Source organism: Aphelocoma coerulescens, chromosome 7, assembly GCF_041296385.1.
Source record: "Aphelocoma coerulescens isolate FSJ_1873_10779 chromosome 7, UR_Acoe_1.0, whole genome shotgun sequence".
In the NCBI taxonomy this organism is placed as follows: domain Eukaryota; kingdom Metazoa; phylum Chordata; class Aves; order Passeriformes; family Corvidae; genus Aphelocoma; species Aphelocoma coerulescens.
In genome coordinates, this window is record NC_091021.1 from 1,820,249 (window position 1) to 1,835,951 (window position 15,703).

Genomic DNA, 15,703 nt, shown 5'->3' on the forward strand with positions numbered 1-15,703 from the left:
AAATACAACGTTTATTACTTGTATTTTCTCTTTTATGTCTTACATAAATTCAGTGTAATGGTTGGAGGGTGCTTTTTCCCCAAATACTCCAAAGAGCATCATCTTCACTGCTTCTACTGGAATTAAGATACAATTAAAGCCCCCTGAAAGGACTTTTGTTTTTCCTTGCAAACCAAACTGTAGGAGCTGCTGTTAATAAAGGATCAAGAAACATTTCTGAAGGTCTTTTTGGGGCGTTGCAATTAGACCGTCCTCTTCCGGTTTTTGATCCTCAGGTAAAGATTGGGCTCTCCTGGAGCCCACAACGTGTTTTTTCCATTTTGCATCAGTTGCACTTGATGGTCTCCGAGGTCTTTTCCCACCTTATTGATTCTATGATGGAAGCCTCAAGCAAGCTCTCACTTGAGATGTCGTTCTACTCTGGAAGTTTGCCAGCCCTGTGGGAGGGGGTTGGTTTCTTTTCCCCCCCCACTCATTATAAGGCACTCACAGTTGTGCTGCTCCTCCACTTTCCAGCAGGGAGAGCAGCAGGAAGGCTCCATTTCTCTCCCCTCGTGTGTTTGCAGTGGGATCTGTTCCACAGCAGCTCACATCAGCGACTGTTCCAGTATCCCTGATGGGCAGTTAGCCCTGCTCCACACCACATCCCTCAGGGATGGGCCACCTCACCCAGCCCCCGAGCTCCTGGCACAGATTATTGAGATTTAGGCGTTGCAATATTTGTGTGTCGCTCCCCCTCCCCTCTGCCACCTTTGAGAAGGGAATTTTCATATTTCCCCCCCTCCTTTTAAAGAAAAAACAAAGATTTCCTGAGCTCTACCTCAAACAGCACAGCGTTGCTGCAGGAGAAAATCAGTGGTAACAAGTTGGGAATTAATGGGATCTTCTAGGCTGGGTGAGTGTATATCAAATGGCAAATTGAAATTTCCAGTCTGTTTTTAGGTCCTGGCACAACACAGTTTGATTTGTACACTTAAAGACATTGGGTTAAGTATGGTTACACACGAGTAATGAAATGCATTAGGTGCATGTTTCCAATTACTGTTCCCTGCATATATATATTTATTTATTTATTCCTGAAAACAGGCAAGAAGCAAATATACTCCTTGGTTTTAGCATTTCCATGCAACTGTTGTATCTTCTGGCTTTTTTTAGGTAATATTTGTGGGGTGAGGTTGACCACCCAGGAAGTGGAAGCAGTTCACTTGTGTGTCTAGAACCACGCAGCGATAACTCATTTATCAGCCTTTTCTTTCTGGTGCTCAGCACAGTGATATGTTTGGGGTTAAATTTTGCTTGGGTGTTTACCTAGATACTGATGTGCCAGCACATAAAAGGAATCAGATCCTGAACTCAGGAGCTTTCCTGTTGGTCAGCAGAGGGTGGGTGCAAGGGAGCTGTTTGTTGTTCGTGGCTTTTGCATTTCAGACTCTCATGAAGTCTCTCCTTACAAACCTTAGAAGAAAATCCATCTTCCTCCACTCTTCATGGTGTTTTTAAAATTATTTTCACTGAGCTACGTGTTTAAAATCACAGAATCACAGAATGGTTTGGAATGGAAAAGATCTTAAAGCTCATCCAGTCTCACTCCCTGCCATGGGCAGGGACACCTCCCACTATCCCAGCCCTGTCCAGCCTGGCCTTGGACACTTCCAGGGATCCAGGGGCAGCCCCAGCTGCTCTGGGCACCCTGCACCAGAGCCTCACCCCCTCACAGGGAGGAATTTCTTCCCAGTATCCATCTAACCCTGCCCTCTGGCAGTTTAAACCCACTCCCCCTTGTCCTGGCACTCCAGACCCTTGTAAATAGCTGTCCCCATTTTTGTTGTTGACTCCCTTCAGGTACTGAAAGGCCACAACTGGGTCTCTCCCGTGGGCCTTCTCTTCTCCAGGCTGAACATTCCCGATCCTGTCGTCCTTTCCTCATAGCAGAGGTGCTCCAGCCCTCTGATTGTCTTTGTGGTCTCCTCAGGGCAGTGGTGAGTTCTACATCCTTGGGGTTCGTTCTTCCCTCTGAAATATCTCTGACAATGCTGTTTCAAAAAATTCTGGTGCTTTTGGGGTTAGAAGAAAAGAGTAGCGTGTGGCATTCTTCAAGCTTTTTTGTTAAATCTCTAGGGACTGTTTCCATTTCACACAGTTGTACGGAACAAATTAAAATCCCGGATTTTTATTGAGAAAAGACTTAACCAGCTTGCAGGGCTTAGAGTTGTCACCCTTAGGATCTTTATTCTCAACTTAATAAGCCTTATCTTAGTACCCACGGTATCCCCTGCTGTTGTATGTCACACGGTTTTTGCTTAACTTTACATGGAGTAAACCTCAGGTGTGCTATATTTTATCGAGTAAACCTTAAAAAATTATTAGATGGAGTGTCGTGCAATGAAAACAGAAGTTGGCTGCAATTTTCTGTGATAAATCAGAGCCCACAATTGCAGGGTATTTATCTGAAAAGCCTGAAGTCACTAAACCTTGATGTCTCGGCCGGGCTGGTCGTTAACGTTGGGCAGTGATAAATCCTGTGGGTGTATTAACACTTAAAGGAGAGGTGCTGGTTGCTCCATGGAGGGGTAACCTCCAAATGCAGAAGTAGCAGCTCTTTTGGAGCCCTGTGTAGGGGAATGCTGTCAGGAGAGAGGGGAAAAAGGTGGAGAAGCTCCACCGAATCCGAGTAACGATGGTACAGGTTGGTGTCATGCAAGACGTGATTAATTTGAGAAGCACATGGAGCTCTGCACAAATGAGTGATCTCTGTCCCTCACGCACAGCAGGGCTTTTTTTTTTTTTCCCCCTGAAACACACAGCTATGAAAGGAAAACTGGAAAATGGAATAGGAGAGCTAATGGTGGAGACGGTCCAGAGCTGGGGGCTTCGGGAAACGAGTCCCTGGCAGTGCGAGGTGCTGCCGCTGGGAAACCGCCTTAATTTCACAGACTCCTGGGATGGTGTGGGTTGGAAAGGACCATAAGGACCATCTTGTTCCAACCTCCTGCCATGGGAAGGGACACCTTCCACTAGACCAGGTTGCTCAGAGCCTGGCCTTGAACACTTCCAGGAATTTGTGCCGTTTGGTTTGGTTTGGTTTGGTTTGGTTTGGTTTGGTTTGGTTTGGTTTGGTTTGGTTGAAAAGGACTGAGAGTAGGAGAATAACCTGAATATTCGGCATGGTTTAGCAGCAGTGAATTGTCCATCTCCCGGACAAGAGTTTGAAGAGTGGCTTGGACACAGCCCTCAGGCAGATAAGTTGCCCATCAGAGAGTAACTAAATCATTTCCAGGCTGAGTTACCACACTGCTCACTGGAGACAGCCCTGGACCAGAGTCCAAGGCAAGATGCGGGCTGGCTGCTCCGCGGCTTTCCTGTGGGGCTGCCCTTGGTCCGTCAGGGGTGTTTAACTTGTAAGAAGTAATAAGCTTAATAGGTTGACTTTATTTAATTATTAATGATCCCTTTCTGTCCTTACAGCTCATAAAACACCCTGTAGGTTGGCAAAACACTCATAATATTGATCAGGAGCCAGCGAGATATTTATTTCCTCTTTGCCCCGGCGCGCATAAATCGCGGTCTGTTCCCTCGGCAGGCGGGATTTACAGTGGGCCTGTTTCTTCAAAGCTTTCTGTAATTAAGGAATAAATACCCATCGGTCTTTGTTTGCTGTCTGGAGCCCTCTTGTTTGCCAGGGACCTGGCTATTCCCGGTGGGCTTGTGCCTTCCCCCTTAGCAACGCGGCCGGGCGGAGCAGGCATGCGGGCGCGGAGCCGCTCAGCTGCTCAGCGCTGCCTTTGCAATGCAGCAGAGGGGTCTTCTCCTGCAGAGAGAGAGGAAGCCCCTGTGTTTTCTCAGCATATTGTTCCCAGCTCCTCTTCCATGCCTCTCCTCCCAGTTCCTGCTTTGCTCGGGGCAGGAAGGCACTTTGGAAATTCCTTGCTGCTAGCCCCTTTCTTCTCGCCCTCTCTTCTTCTCCCCCCTTTTCGCTGTTGCAATTAAAAGGATCATGAACCTTTCCCCAACGTTTTAATCTCCCCCCCCTTCCTGATGTTTTCCTTTTACTCATCTCAACACTGCATCACCAGCTCTATCCAGAGCAGTGCCATTTATTGGGATCATCACAGAGGGGGTTGTTTAACCGGGAAGCCCCGGCACATCCAGCTGCCCAGCACCAGTCATTAGGTGATGTGTGCTCCTTGCATGCTGGACCACAAAGCTAATGACACATCCTGGGGCTCTTCCAGGAGTTTGGGAGGTGCAGTGGGTTAGATTTACTTCATTTTCTTGGACGAGACACATTAACCTTGTCAGCTGGCCAACAGGAGAGGAAATTTGGCAGAGCTCTTGCTGAGCTGGCCAGGTTGCCACTGCGTTAAAGGGTTGTACTTCAGTGAGCAACCAGAAATGGCAACACACGGGCACAGCACCTGCACAGCGACCATGGAGACACCACTGAGAGGCCTCCTCTCTTACAGAATTAGTTCCTTTAGCAAGAGAGAAGAAAAGATAAAAAAAGCTCAGGAGCTTTTCAGTGTTGTCAGAGGTGTGGAGAATAAAACTTCACTTCAAAATGCCTGTGAGAAGCCTGCTCGGTATTTCTGGTGGTGGGAAATCAATGCTGTGCCATGGTAAATACCTGCTGTCCACTGTCTTTCTAATTCAACCTTCAGGATGTGATCCAGCTTTTTAACAAGTGGTGAGTAACTCTGATAATGAGCGAGCGACACGACGTTTTAGTCATCCTTTTAGTCATGCTTTGGTGAGAGCAAGGCTGCTCTTGCTCTGGAGCTGTGGAATTCTGATGGCAAGTTCCCAGGCTCTCCAGCCACATGCTGTTGCCTACTCAGGCAGTTCTGGGTCACTGTATGAACACGACAGTTTTTTCCCCACCCTGCACATCCTCTTCGTGTTTGCCTCCTGATGTCACTTCACCAAATATGTGTGAGGGACAAGTGGAGGTGAAGGCAGAGGTGAACGGGAGCGAGGAGGAGTCGGGATGGAGAGTGGATGCCAACAGGATGAGGCTTCTGATGGGATTTGTAGGGTGGAAAAGCCAATGCACCACACGATGGGGCTGAGCTGTGTAGGGTGTGGGCTCCTCAAGGAGCATCTCCAGTGCAAATCCACAGCTGGGGAACGCAGTGCAGCTCCTGGAGCGAGGCTGTGCTCAAAGCAAATCTGCTTCTTCTCTTCTCTGATGCTCCCTGCTTACCCTCCCCCCTTCCAGTGCCCAGTATTTATGTTTCCACATAATAATGATGTGATGTGGCTGGCAGAGTAATTTAAATAATTGGACATTATCTTGAGAAGCAAGCACCTAATTAGATCAAAATAAACCGAGAACTGAAATTTTCATCTGTTTCTAATAACCTTTTACCTATGTACAGTATTGCTGCTGCAGCAGGGATTTCCTTACACCACTGTGTGTTCTTGGGCTTCACCACTGATGGAGACTCCTGCAAGAGCAGAGAGCTTGGTGGCACTTTTTGGACAAGATCAGTGACTCATTCCTGGTTCTGCAGAGTGTTTTGCAGTGATCCTCTGCTGGATTTGCCCCTTGTGTAACCAGTGAGGTTGGGAGTCTGTACCAGCACATAGAAATCAGGGTTTGAATGCAGATATTTAAGAGAGAAAAGGCTCAAAGAAAGTCTGACCTTAGAGCTCTGTTGTTCCTTTCTCTAAGTTTATTTAGGAGCTTGTAATCTACTGATTTTAGTGCATATGAGGAAGAGGCAGCTCAGACCTTCTCCAGTGTTTGGTGTCATTGGGACCATCTGAGCACAGGAAGATCTTGCTTTAATTTGGTCTTGAGACTTCCACTGTTGAAAGTTCACTGAAAGAGTCTTGGTTTGGCTTTGACAGCTACAGCTGGAAGTGTCTGGTATGGAGAGGGTCATTTAGAATTGCCAGGATTACAATTAAGGGAGGAAAAGAGGGAAATATTTACCAGCCTTTATTTTAGGGACTGGTTCAGTGTCTTTCTCCTGATGAGTTGCTCTTCCTCACACTTCCTTGTACTCTTGTTCAGTTGATTTATTTAAAGGTATGTCAGTGCTGGCTGAAATGAAACACTGTGCCTCCTCTTCCTGCTTATTGCTGACCGCTCCAATAATTCATTTTTTAACTCATTAACTAAGAGGGGATGTGAGCAGTGGTCCTCCGGGGAACTGCAATGAGGTTAAGTGATCTACTGCTGACAACTCTGCTCTTGGACTGGCCTTCCTTGGGGGAAATGAAACCTCAACCAAGACAAGCTGTGGATCCCAGAAGTGAAATTGGGGCATCAGAGCAACAATTGCAGTATTTATGTCTTGTTGTCAGGGCTTCTGAGATGAATGCGAGCGGCGGAGCTGCAGCTGTCTCGCAGGAAAGTCCCCAGGACTTCCCGTCCAAATTAAATGGTTTGTGCCAGAGATGTAGGGAGGGTGTTTGTGGGCATTGGCTTTCTAGATGCTCATTGAAAGGCAGTCCCTGTCTGTTGTGGCTGTCCATGAGGTGTAGTCCAGTGTGCTTTTCCTCCTACCTCTGACGAGGTTCTGTTTTCTGCCCTAAAACCCAAATCTTTCTTATGCCCAGTTTGTACTGTTGAAAAAGACCTAAATCTCGCTCAATACTGATGTCAGTGACGTGCTGCCCCAAATGTCTGAGGCCTCTGAAACACTTTTAGTTTCACCACAACCCATGATGTGACTCCAGAGGTGGAGGAACTGGACCTTAGTGAGTGAAGTCATTTGGTGCCCAGCACTGAGGCAGCACATTTCCCCTTTGTGTGACATTGATGTTTAAAGAGTCTCCTGTTCTTCCCCCAGCCTGTTGAGGCAGTAGGATAAACCTGAGCAGGACTGGGACATCCCCATCCCTCTTTCTTTCTTGCATCCTTCCAGGAGCATCAGGATTGCCCACGCGACGCACGGCAAACGTGAAATTCGTGCTGGTGGATTTGTGAACCAGCAGCCTCAAGCTCTGAAAGCCTCTGCCTGAACTCAGCAGTTATTGTCTGTATTTAGCATCACTGTTACAGTTTAGGCTGAATGGTGATTGGAAATGGGAAACTTGTGTCAAACAGCTTTTTTTTCTAAATAGAAAGGGACTTCTTTGAGCCACGGTAATCACAGCAACCAGTGCTCTGATAGGAGCCAAAAGTTTCTCTCACTCAGAGGATGGTCTGGGGGAGAGGGGGATTCATTTGCAGGCCCTTGACTAAGGTAAAAAAAAAATATTACTGACATATCTGAGGAATATTTTGCCTTTAGGATGTGTGGACATACAAAAAACAAATCCCCAGAGCTCTGGTGTGTGTTACTGTGGGTGAGCAGCACAGGTTGAATCACTTCATTTTCCAGTCTGGCACGTTTTAAACATGCAATGGATGTGTTGGTTATACTCTCAATACCTCACTGCGTGTTTAAAAATCATGTGAGATCTTTGCTAAACATCCTTGAAGATAATCTAGATGGATACTGGAAGTGGAACTATTGCAAGAATGCCCATTTTATTGTAGGTAATTGCGTGTTACTTTATCCCTTCCGTGGCACTGGTTCGAGTTTGGCTTTTTACCTTAAAAAGATATAATTAGAAAAACCGTGAATTAAAGGTTCTGATAACAGAACTCCTTTTCTTCCTCCTCTCCATCAGGAATACCTGCAGCGATACTCCCTTTATCAGATCCTGCCATCAAAGGTTAATTTGCAACTGCCCAGATGGGTTGTGGAGGGTTTTTTTTGGTGTGTCTTTTAGCTTGCAGGAGTCATTCAGAGGTTTGGGGTAAAAGAAGCACTCTCTGTGTTAATTTTCTGTTTGCACTTTTGCTCTGAAGAAAAGCCCTGGCCCTGTTTGTGGGGTAAACTGTGGCCAGGGCAGGGAAGCAGTGCCTGCTTTGGGAAGCTGTGCCTGAAAGCATCCAGGCAGGTCAAAGCAAGGTCACTCCACATGTCCCAGGAAATGATGCAAAACTAATCCAGATTTGCTGGTGGAAGGAGATGTTTACATAAGTATTTAAAAACAGATTAGGGCTAACCTGACACTAGATTACTGGGAGCAGTGTAAACACGGCTGAAAGGCATAAACAGAGCTCGGCCTTTTGTACTCCAGAGGAGAGAATCTGTCACCTGCACCCAGTTGCCTGGCTCAGGTGATGTATGTGGCTTTCACAGGCTGAGCAGATTACCTGAGGGACCTCTAAATGGGACTTTGTCTGGGGCTGGTGCTCTCAGATCATGTAATTGTATGGTAATTTTTTAAATGGTGAGTGGAGGGCCTTGTTTGTAGTCCTTGTTCTGCTGTAACCTGATAGCACCAGAAAGCTTCTGACGGTTCTTTGATACATCGGGAGGAAAAGGTGCTTCAAAGCATTGGTTTGCATTTTGGAAAAACAGAGGGACCATCCCTACGCCTTTGGGAACATTACCCCAACGTGGAGCGGGACAAAGCACCCCTGTTTGGTTACTTCTGGTCTGGGATACAGAAATTGGGTGCATTTTTTTGCAGTGCATTTTCCAGCCTTAAGGTGGAACCTGGCTGCCAGGTGTGTCTTTGGTCTTTGTGACAGTGAGGGCTCTTGCACTGACCTCTTGCTGCCCAGGGTTTTTTAAGACCTCCTGGCTGTTGTGATCCTACAACCCCATGGGCACAGCACGCACCAAGGAGGACCTCGGGCCTTGGCTCAGGAACAGTAAGGTGGGCAACACAAATACTTGCTAAAAATACAAGGTTTGGGTGAACTGCTCCTAAGGTTTGGGTGAACTGTTCCTGTGAGGGCTTTCTTGACATAAATTTGGAAGAGGGGAGATAAGCTCCTTGTTGGCTGCAACACCAGGTGAGAGTGACCTGTCCCCTCTGGCTTCCCTAGGGAAGAAAAAGAGCTCTGGATACGCGCAAAGTACGAGCAGAAGCTCTTCCTCGCCCCGCTGCAGTGCCTGGAGCTCTCTCTGGGCCAGCATCTCCTGAGGGCCACAGCCGAGGAGGACTTGCGGACGGTGATCCTGCTCCTGGCCCACGGCACGCGGGAGGAGGTGAACGAGACCTGCGGGGACGGGGACGGGCGCACCGCCCTGCACCTGGCCTGCCGGAAAGGCAACGTGGTGCTGGTGCAGCTCCTCATCTGGGTAAGGACCTGGCGCCAGGAGAGGGCTTGGCTGGGGGGGCTGGGCTGTGTCCCTCAGCAGGACATCCCCAACCTGCTCCTGGAGGGCTTCACGAGGACGATGTCCTGAGGCTGGGTGTTCCTCAGCGCGCGCTCTCAAAAGGTGGCATCGTGGTAGAAAAGCATGTTTCTGCCTCTCTGCTTGATGGAAAGTGAAGGAGAGCGTAGGAAACGAGGAAGGAGACGTTCCCTTAGCTTGAACTCCCACTCGGGCAGATTTTGTCCCACACATGAGACTCCCTCCCTCGAGAAACATTTCTGCCGTACGTGGTGGCTCAGCGCTGCCGTGCTCGTGTTGCCAGGCTGGTCTCCTGCCCTCTCCTTCTTCTCCCTTAAATCCAACCCTCTCCATCCCGAACCCACTCCCTCTATTTTAACACCCCAGCTTCCAACAGCACCCTTCTTCTTCCCCCGCAGTACGGCGTGGACGTGATGGCGCGCGACGCCCACGGCAACACGGCGCTGGCCTACGCCCGCCAGGCTTCCAGCCAGGAATGCATCGACGTCCTGCTGCAGTACGGCTGCCCCGACGAGCGCTTCGCCCTCATGGCCACCCCCAACCTGTCCAGGAAGAACAACAACCGCAACAACAGCGGCGGGAGGATGCCCACCATCATCTGAGGGGAGCTCAGCTCGCGTAGTCGCTGACCCGAGTCACATCCGCAGCCTCACATTCCTCCATCCCCATCACAGCTCCGCTCTGTGAGTCTGGTAACTCTCCTTCTCCCTTTTCCCTTCGGTACATCCCCGAGTCCCACCCGGAATCTGGAGAGCGCGAGGGGACGAGGAGGAGCGCGGGGGGCTGCCGAGCAGGCCGTTGTTTCAGTGCCCGCCGCCGGGCCGGGAGGGCGCGGGGGCCGCGCCGGACACGGAGGGGACACGCGGAGGGGACACGCGGCACCCCCGGAGCGCGGAGGGACGGGCGGGGGGAGAGGCGAGCCGCAGGAGAAGGAAGGAGAGCCGGTGACTTTCCCCAGCTGACAGTGAAGCACATCAGAACATTTCACCTCTACCGAACGCGGCGACGCCTGGATTTCCATTCTCTTCTCCTGAAGAGCTTGACGGCATAAATCAGAAGCAAGCACAGAGTTTGTCAGGTTTGAAGCTCCTATGATGGTATGTGTCAAATCAGTTGTAGCTAATCTGTCCGGGGAGAATACTGGCTTCATTACACTTGTATAGTTGAGTTCTTCCAGCATTACTGCTGTTTAATAGAACATGATTAGTCATCACGGAGAAAAAAGCATATTAGCTGAGGAGGTAGTTACATGGCACGCTTCGGTGATTGCTTGGATGTGATTGCAATATTCTTAGAAGCATCATATTATCTCAGACATGTTCTTTCGAGCCCTTGGAGCCCTCCTTTCTAAATTCACTGTCATAATTTAGTATCTGTTTAATTTTTCAGTCCAAAGAGAGGAAATGAGTTGCTGAGTGTTATTTGACTGCAGTCTCCTTGGTGTAAAAACAAAATGGAAAAAATAAATAAGAGTAAGCCTGAAACACAAAAAGGAATAATGAATACTGCTACGGAAAACAGCATTTCAAGTACGTTTGGTGAAATTAATAAATGCATTAAAGGCTAATTTTTTTTTTTTTTTATGTTGTTTTCAGCCAGCAGAAATAGGGTCTGTCATTTTGCCAAGGTAAATTGTGTTGAGTTTTTGGTCACTCCTGTGATGCATTGCCTAACTTATACAGATTTTTGTATTGTGTCTCTAGATTCTATGTATTTAAAATCTATTTGAATAAAAAAAAAAGACCGTAAATATACATTGATTTTTTTTTTTTTTTTGTACAGAAAATGACATCTCTGTTAATTTATAAACTGTAATGGATGTGAACTGAATAATGTGCAACTAGTTAGTTACAGATCATTGTACATTGATAATGTTCCCAGCAGTGAACTCTTCTTCCCAAAGCCTGGGTGGAACAACATATCAGAAGGAGATCAGGGCACAGGGAAGGGGAAAAAAAGTGCGTGAGACCTTTTAGAAAGGAGAAAAGAGGTTGTTTCTCAGCGCTGTAAATATATTTTACTCCAGAAGTCAGGAAGCTTTCACAAGCCAAGACAAAAAGCCCCATTCTGGCTGGGGGAAGATCAGATTTGATTAAGTTCAGAATTGATAGCCTTCACCACGGCGGGCAGGGCACCGCTCCCAGCCCGGCTGCTTTCGGCAAGAAAAATGGCTTGTGCAAGGAGCCTGGACAGTTCATTTGAATTCCGAGTTTGAATACTTGATTGGATTATTTTGGTCTTACCAGGCACATCCCAGCTTCTCCTGCTTCCCACTAGCAGGATTCTGGCGTGGGGAAGCGAGGTTTTGGCAGGCAGAAAAGTGAGCTTTACCTTTATTTACCTTTACATGGCATGTGGCAGTGTGGGGATGGGGGGAGGGTTTATCACAGAGAAAGTTGGAAACTCAACCGAATTCGATGGCAAAGGAGCAATTATGTGAAGGCAGCGAGGTGCACACAGCACAGTAATTTGCAAATCTACCTGCTGCTGGGTGTTTCCCAAGCCTCTGCTCTTCCTTGGGGCTCTGGGTTTCATTCAGCACACAAATGGGAGGAGCAGTTGCTAAATAAACTCAGTGGGGACAAAATGCAAAGGAAAAATGTGCTGTGGTTATCCTAAGGAAAACCAAAAAAAAGGAAAAATGATGGATTTGAGGTAAAATTGTGGCAGAAAAACAAGCCTCAAGGTGGAAGCACAGGAATATTGACCAGCTTTTCCTCTTTGGTGGTGGTGTCCTTTTGTACTTTGTTGTTATCTAGACCTTTGAGTATTTGGGGGGAGGGAATCTTTCTCCAGCCAGCCTGGGCTGACTGCACCAGGCACAGCTGATTCCCTTCCTACTGGGATACTTCTAAATAGTTTTAAATATTTTTTTTTTTAATTCAGAAGAGGTGTGTGTTTCAGCTGCCATTTCTCCACCATTCCCACACAGCTCCCTGCTCTTTGGTACTTCCAGGTGGTCCCTCAAGGACGGGACAGCCCAGCTGACGTGCAGCTGCAGGGGGATGCTGTGAAACCCGCTGTGTGCCGGTGCTCACGAGCTTTGACACAGCAGGGATTCAGGGATGGCAATCCCAGAGGTGCTAGAGCTGCCTGCTGTTCCCCCACCAGGAGCATCCAGGGCGTTTGTATCCCAAAATCCAAGTCCAGTGTTTCAAACCCACAGCGGGCAGAGTTCTCAGTGCACGTTCCGTTTCAGAGCTGGGGATTTTTCCCCCCAGTTGAGATTATTTTCTGTGCATCATTTAAGGCTCTCTTTGGGCCACCTTCCTCTCACAAGGCTGAGGGTGATGTTGGAGCAACAAGGGCAGCCAGGCAGATTTCAGGAGAGGAAATTCCAGCGTAATACAGGAATTGCAGGATCCGTCCCCTCCTTGCACGGTGGAGGAGAGGGGGGAAACCCCTCCCACCAAGGCAGGGATGGAGGAAGCTCTGCTTGGCTGGATCCTGGTGGGGCTTGGCTTTGAGAGCTCCACGTGCCCTCCAGGGGATGTGTTTGCACTTTGCAGAGGCTGCTCTTGGAGCCATCCAGGTGCGGAATCCGGCAGTGTCTCCTGGCAGGAATCGTCGTTCTCGTTGCTTTCGCTCCGTTCTCCCACCCCTCTCCTGCTCCTTGTTTCATGTTTAGCCCCTCTCTGTTGCTTTTTTGGAACCCTCTCACCAGGCCATTCACAGCCTTTGGGCTGCTGGGAACAAAACAATTCCTAACTGTGATCCAGTCCACAAGAAATCCCAGCAGAAACCCGGCAGCCAAAGCTGTTTCCTCTGGAAACAGACTCTGTGGCAATGGTTGTCTTTGCACCCCCCTCTTAACCCTTCCCCTCATCCCAGATACCTTGAAATCTCCCTTCCTCTGCACTTTATCCATGACTAAAACACCAGAAGCGAGTCAGCCGTCGCTGTTTCCGTATTTCCTCCTGTCTTTGGCTAATTGCTGTGGAATTCAGTCGGATGTGTCACATCTGAACCTGGACTTTGCTGGGGAGGCTTCGCTTCTCCTTGCTCTTCATGGAGAAAAAAGACCCAAGCTTGGGAAAAGTCAGGGTCCTGCCAATGCAGAGATTCAGCCAAGGGCTCCCATTACCAGGTTTCCAACTTTGGTGGTAAAAAAGGAGCAGAGGAGAAAAAAAAAAAAAAGCTTGGAGAACCTTGGTGCTGCTCGGAAAGCCGGGTGAGCTCCTGGAAGGTGGAGAGGATTTTGAGGCAATTGGGTGCAGTGTAAAATAACCATGTAAACATTGATATTGTTTTAATTTGCTATCTTGTCCCCCTTCCCTTAAATTATGTGTGTTAGTGCAAAAATAAAAAGAAGCTTTAGCTGCACTTGGAGATTTCCCTGGGCCAGAGGAGGCCGAGTCATGTAGGGAGAGGAGTCGAGGTGGGAATGCAGATCCGGGCTTGGAAGTGATCTCCCCGGCACTGTAATGTAGAATAATTAGATTATATTAGGGGTTGGAATAGCTTCAGCTTTTATATTTGTATGGAGATCGGGAGAAATGAAGTAATTTGTAGTTTCTAGAATAAAGTAGTGGTAGTGGAGACAAGCACAGATTTCACAAGGGGGTCCCCAAGGGGGTCCCCCTTCCCAAACGTCTCGGGGAGCCGCCTTTGCACCTTAACAGGGATGGTTTTTGGGGGTTATTGTTGATGAAATGGTCGTTTCGTGTTTGGTTAAGTGGTTGTTGCCCACGGGGGGGACTCGAGGGAAAGGAGGAGAGCGTTGGGGACCAAACCTGGGGCAGCTTGGCTGGGGAGGAGACAACTTCCCCATCCTTGTCTCATTGCCAGGCATCTTCCTTCCCCCTCCAGAGGCTGCTACACTGATCCTTAGGGTGGGATCTCTGCCTGTTGGGCCTGGATCCTCAGCTGCACGCCTTCCATTCTTTTGATGGTTTGTGGGTATCACTTATGGCGTAGAAAATGCAGTTTTGGACCTTCTTGTGTTTGCTGCATCACGGGAAAAAGATAAAAACGCTCTGGAGCAAAGTTCTTTTCAAGGTAGAACAGAAACACTGAACTACCCCAGATGAAGAGGTTCTGCGATGAGTTTTGAGTTCTAAGCTACCAAAAAAGAAGGTTGGCTGGAATGGTTTTATTGGAAGATAATCTCCTGTTTGAGAAAAAAAATAGTAGAGGTCATAGAGCAAAACATCCAAAGCTGTAGATGGGTGATTTTGTTGGTTTAGGATATTTGTTGGTTTTGCTTTGTTGTTTAGCATGGGCCAGTTTTTAAAGTAAATATTGGGACAGTTTACCTTGATTTGACTGAATCTGTCCCACGTTTTAAAGGGAAGTTTGAGGGGTTTTGGCCAGGATCTTCAGGAGCTGTGAATAGTTCATGTTTTGAGAGGGGAATTGCATGATTCCTGAAAAGTAAAAGGTCTGTTTGGGGGTTTTTTTTAGGGCCATCTTCAGCCCCAGATCACCAGGCATGTTTCTAGCCCCATGTTTCGTTTCAGGGTGACAGCAAGATGTGGGGGAACGAACTCCCCATCGTTTGCTACCGTTCCCAGAACGTTCAGGGGGGAGAATTTCACTTGTGGATGGATAAAATAAAGATGTCTTTGTGCATTTCAGCAGTTCTAAGCTCTTCATCTCCCCGTGCCTGCCTGTATCCCAAATCCCTGCAGCACATTTGGGCAGCAGCGCTCAGTTCTGTTGGATGCAGAGCCCCAGCTTTCCCTCAGCCATGGATTTTCTGGATGTGGGGTTTTTTTTTTGCTTCCAGTGCTAAGGACTGGCTGTTTTGCAGTGCTTCAGAGCTACTCATCTTCACCTGTGTGTTCTGTACAGGATGTGAAGGGGGGGTGGGTGGGGACGCTTCGGAGGTCTCATGGCATGCCTTGGGGACAGTGGCCACGTTGCTTGCTGGCAGTGAATGCACCCTCAGCGCCTTTGTGTGCACTCCCCGCTTTCCAGAACTGATCCATGTGGGTTTTTTGTTGTTCCTGAAAGCTTAAATAGCTGAAAACACTTCCCTGGTCCCCAAGAATTGCAGGGTACGAGGAGGAGAACCCCTCACAGAGACGGCTCGGTCGCGTCTCCTCTGTGCTGGAGGCAAACCCCGAACTCCTGCAGGACCAAAGAAGGGTTTTGGTGCTGAGTGTGGGGTTTTATTTGGCATCTGCATCCCAAGCATAGGGGTTGAGCTGAGTTGAACCAGTGGATGAAGTGCAGTCAGGGTGTCCTGAGCCCTCAGGTGTCACCTGGAGGTCACTCTGCACTTGCTGTGTGTGTGTGCTGGTGCCTGCTCCTCACCCTGCTCCCAGTGGTTGTGGGAATCCCCTTAATCACCATCAGGAGCTGGAGCCAGGGTTTGGTTGGATGCTTCCTAACAGGCAAGTTTCCCAGCTGGAGTCAGCCCAGCCACTTCCAAGGAGGCAGGATGGGGGACACTGGCTTGAGGGATGGAGAGATGCAGGGAGATGACATCCAGGCTTGCTGCAGCCTCAGAGGTTTTCCAAAAATCCAACTCCTTCAGACAGCAACATTCAGCTTGAGAGAACCTTGAACTTGGCCTCCAGGACTGGGGAGGAGAAATCTCTCCCTTGCTG

The 15,703-nt window shown here is 48.5% G+C and overlaps 1 protein-coding gene across 10 annotated transcripts in view; it reads left to right on the forward strand.

Moving 5' to 3' along the window:
- Positions 1-10,903, forward strand: part of AGAP1 (ArfGAP with GTPase domain, ankyrin repeat and PH domain 1) — a 309,586-nt gene extending 298,683 nt beyond the window's left edge. For all 10 annotated transcript variants that reach the window (XM_069021702.1, XM_069021703.1, XM_069021705.1 and 7 more), the window contains 2 exons: positions 8,837-9,092; positions 9,548-10,903. In XM_069021702.1, the coding sequence (XP_068877803.1) occupies positions 8,837-9,092; positions 9,548-9,751 (460 nt within the window). In that variant the 3' untranslated portion in view covers positions 9,752-10,903. The remainder of the gene's footprint in view (positions 1-8,836; positions 9,093-9,547) is intronic.
- Positions 10,904-15,703: the final 4,800 nt, after the last annotated feature.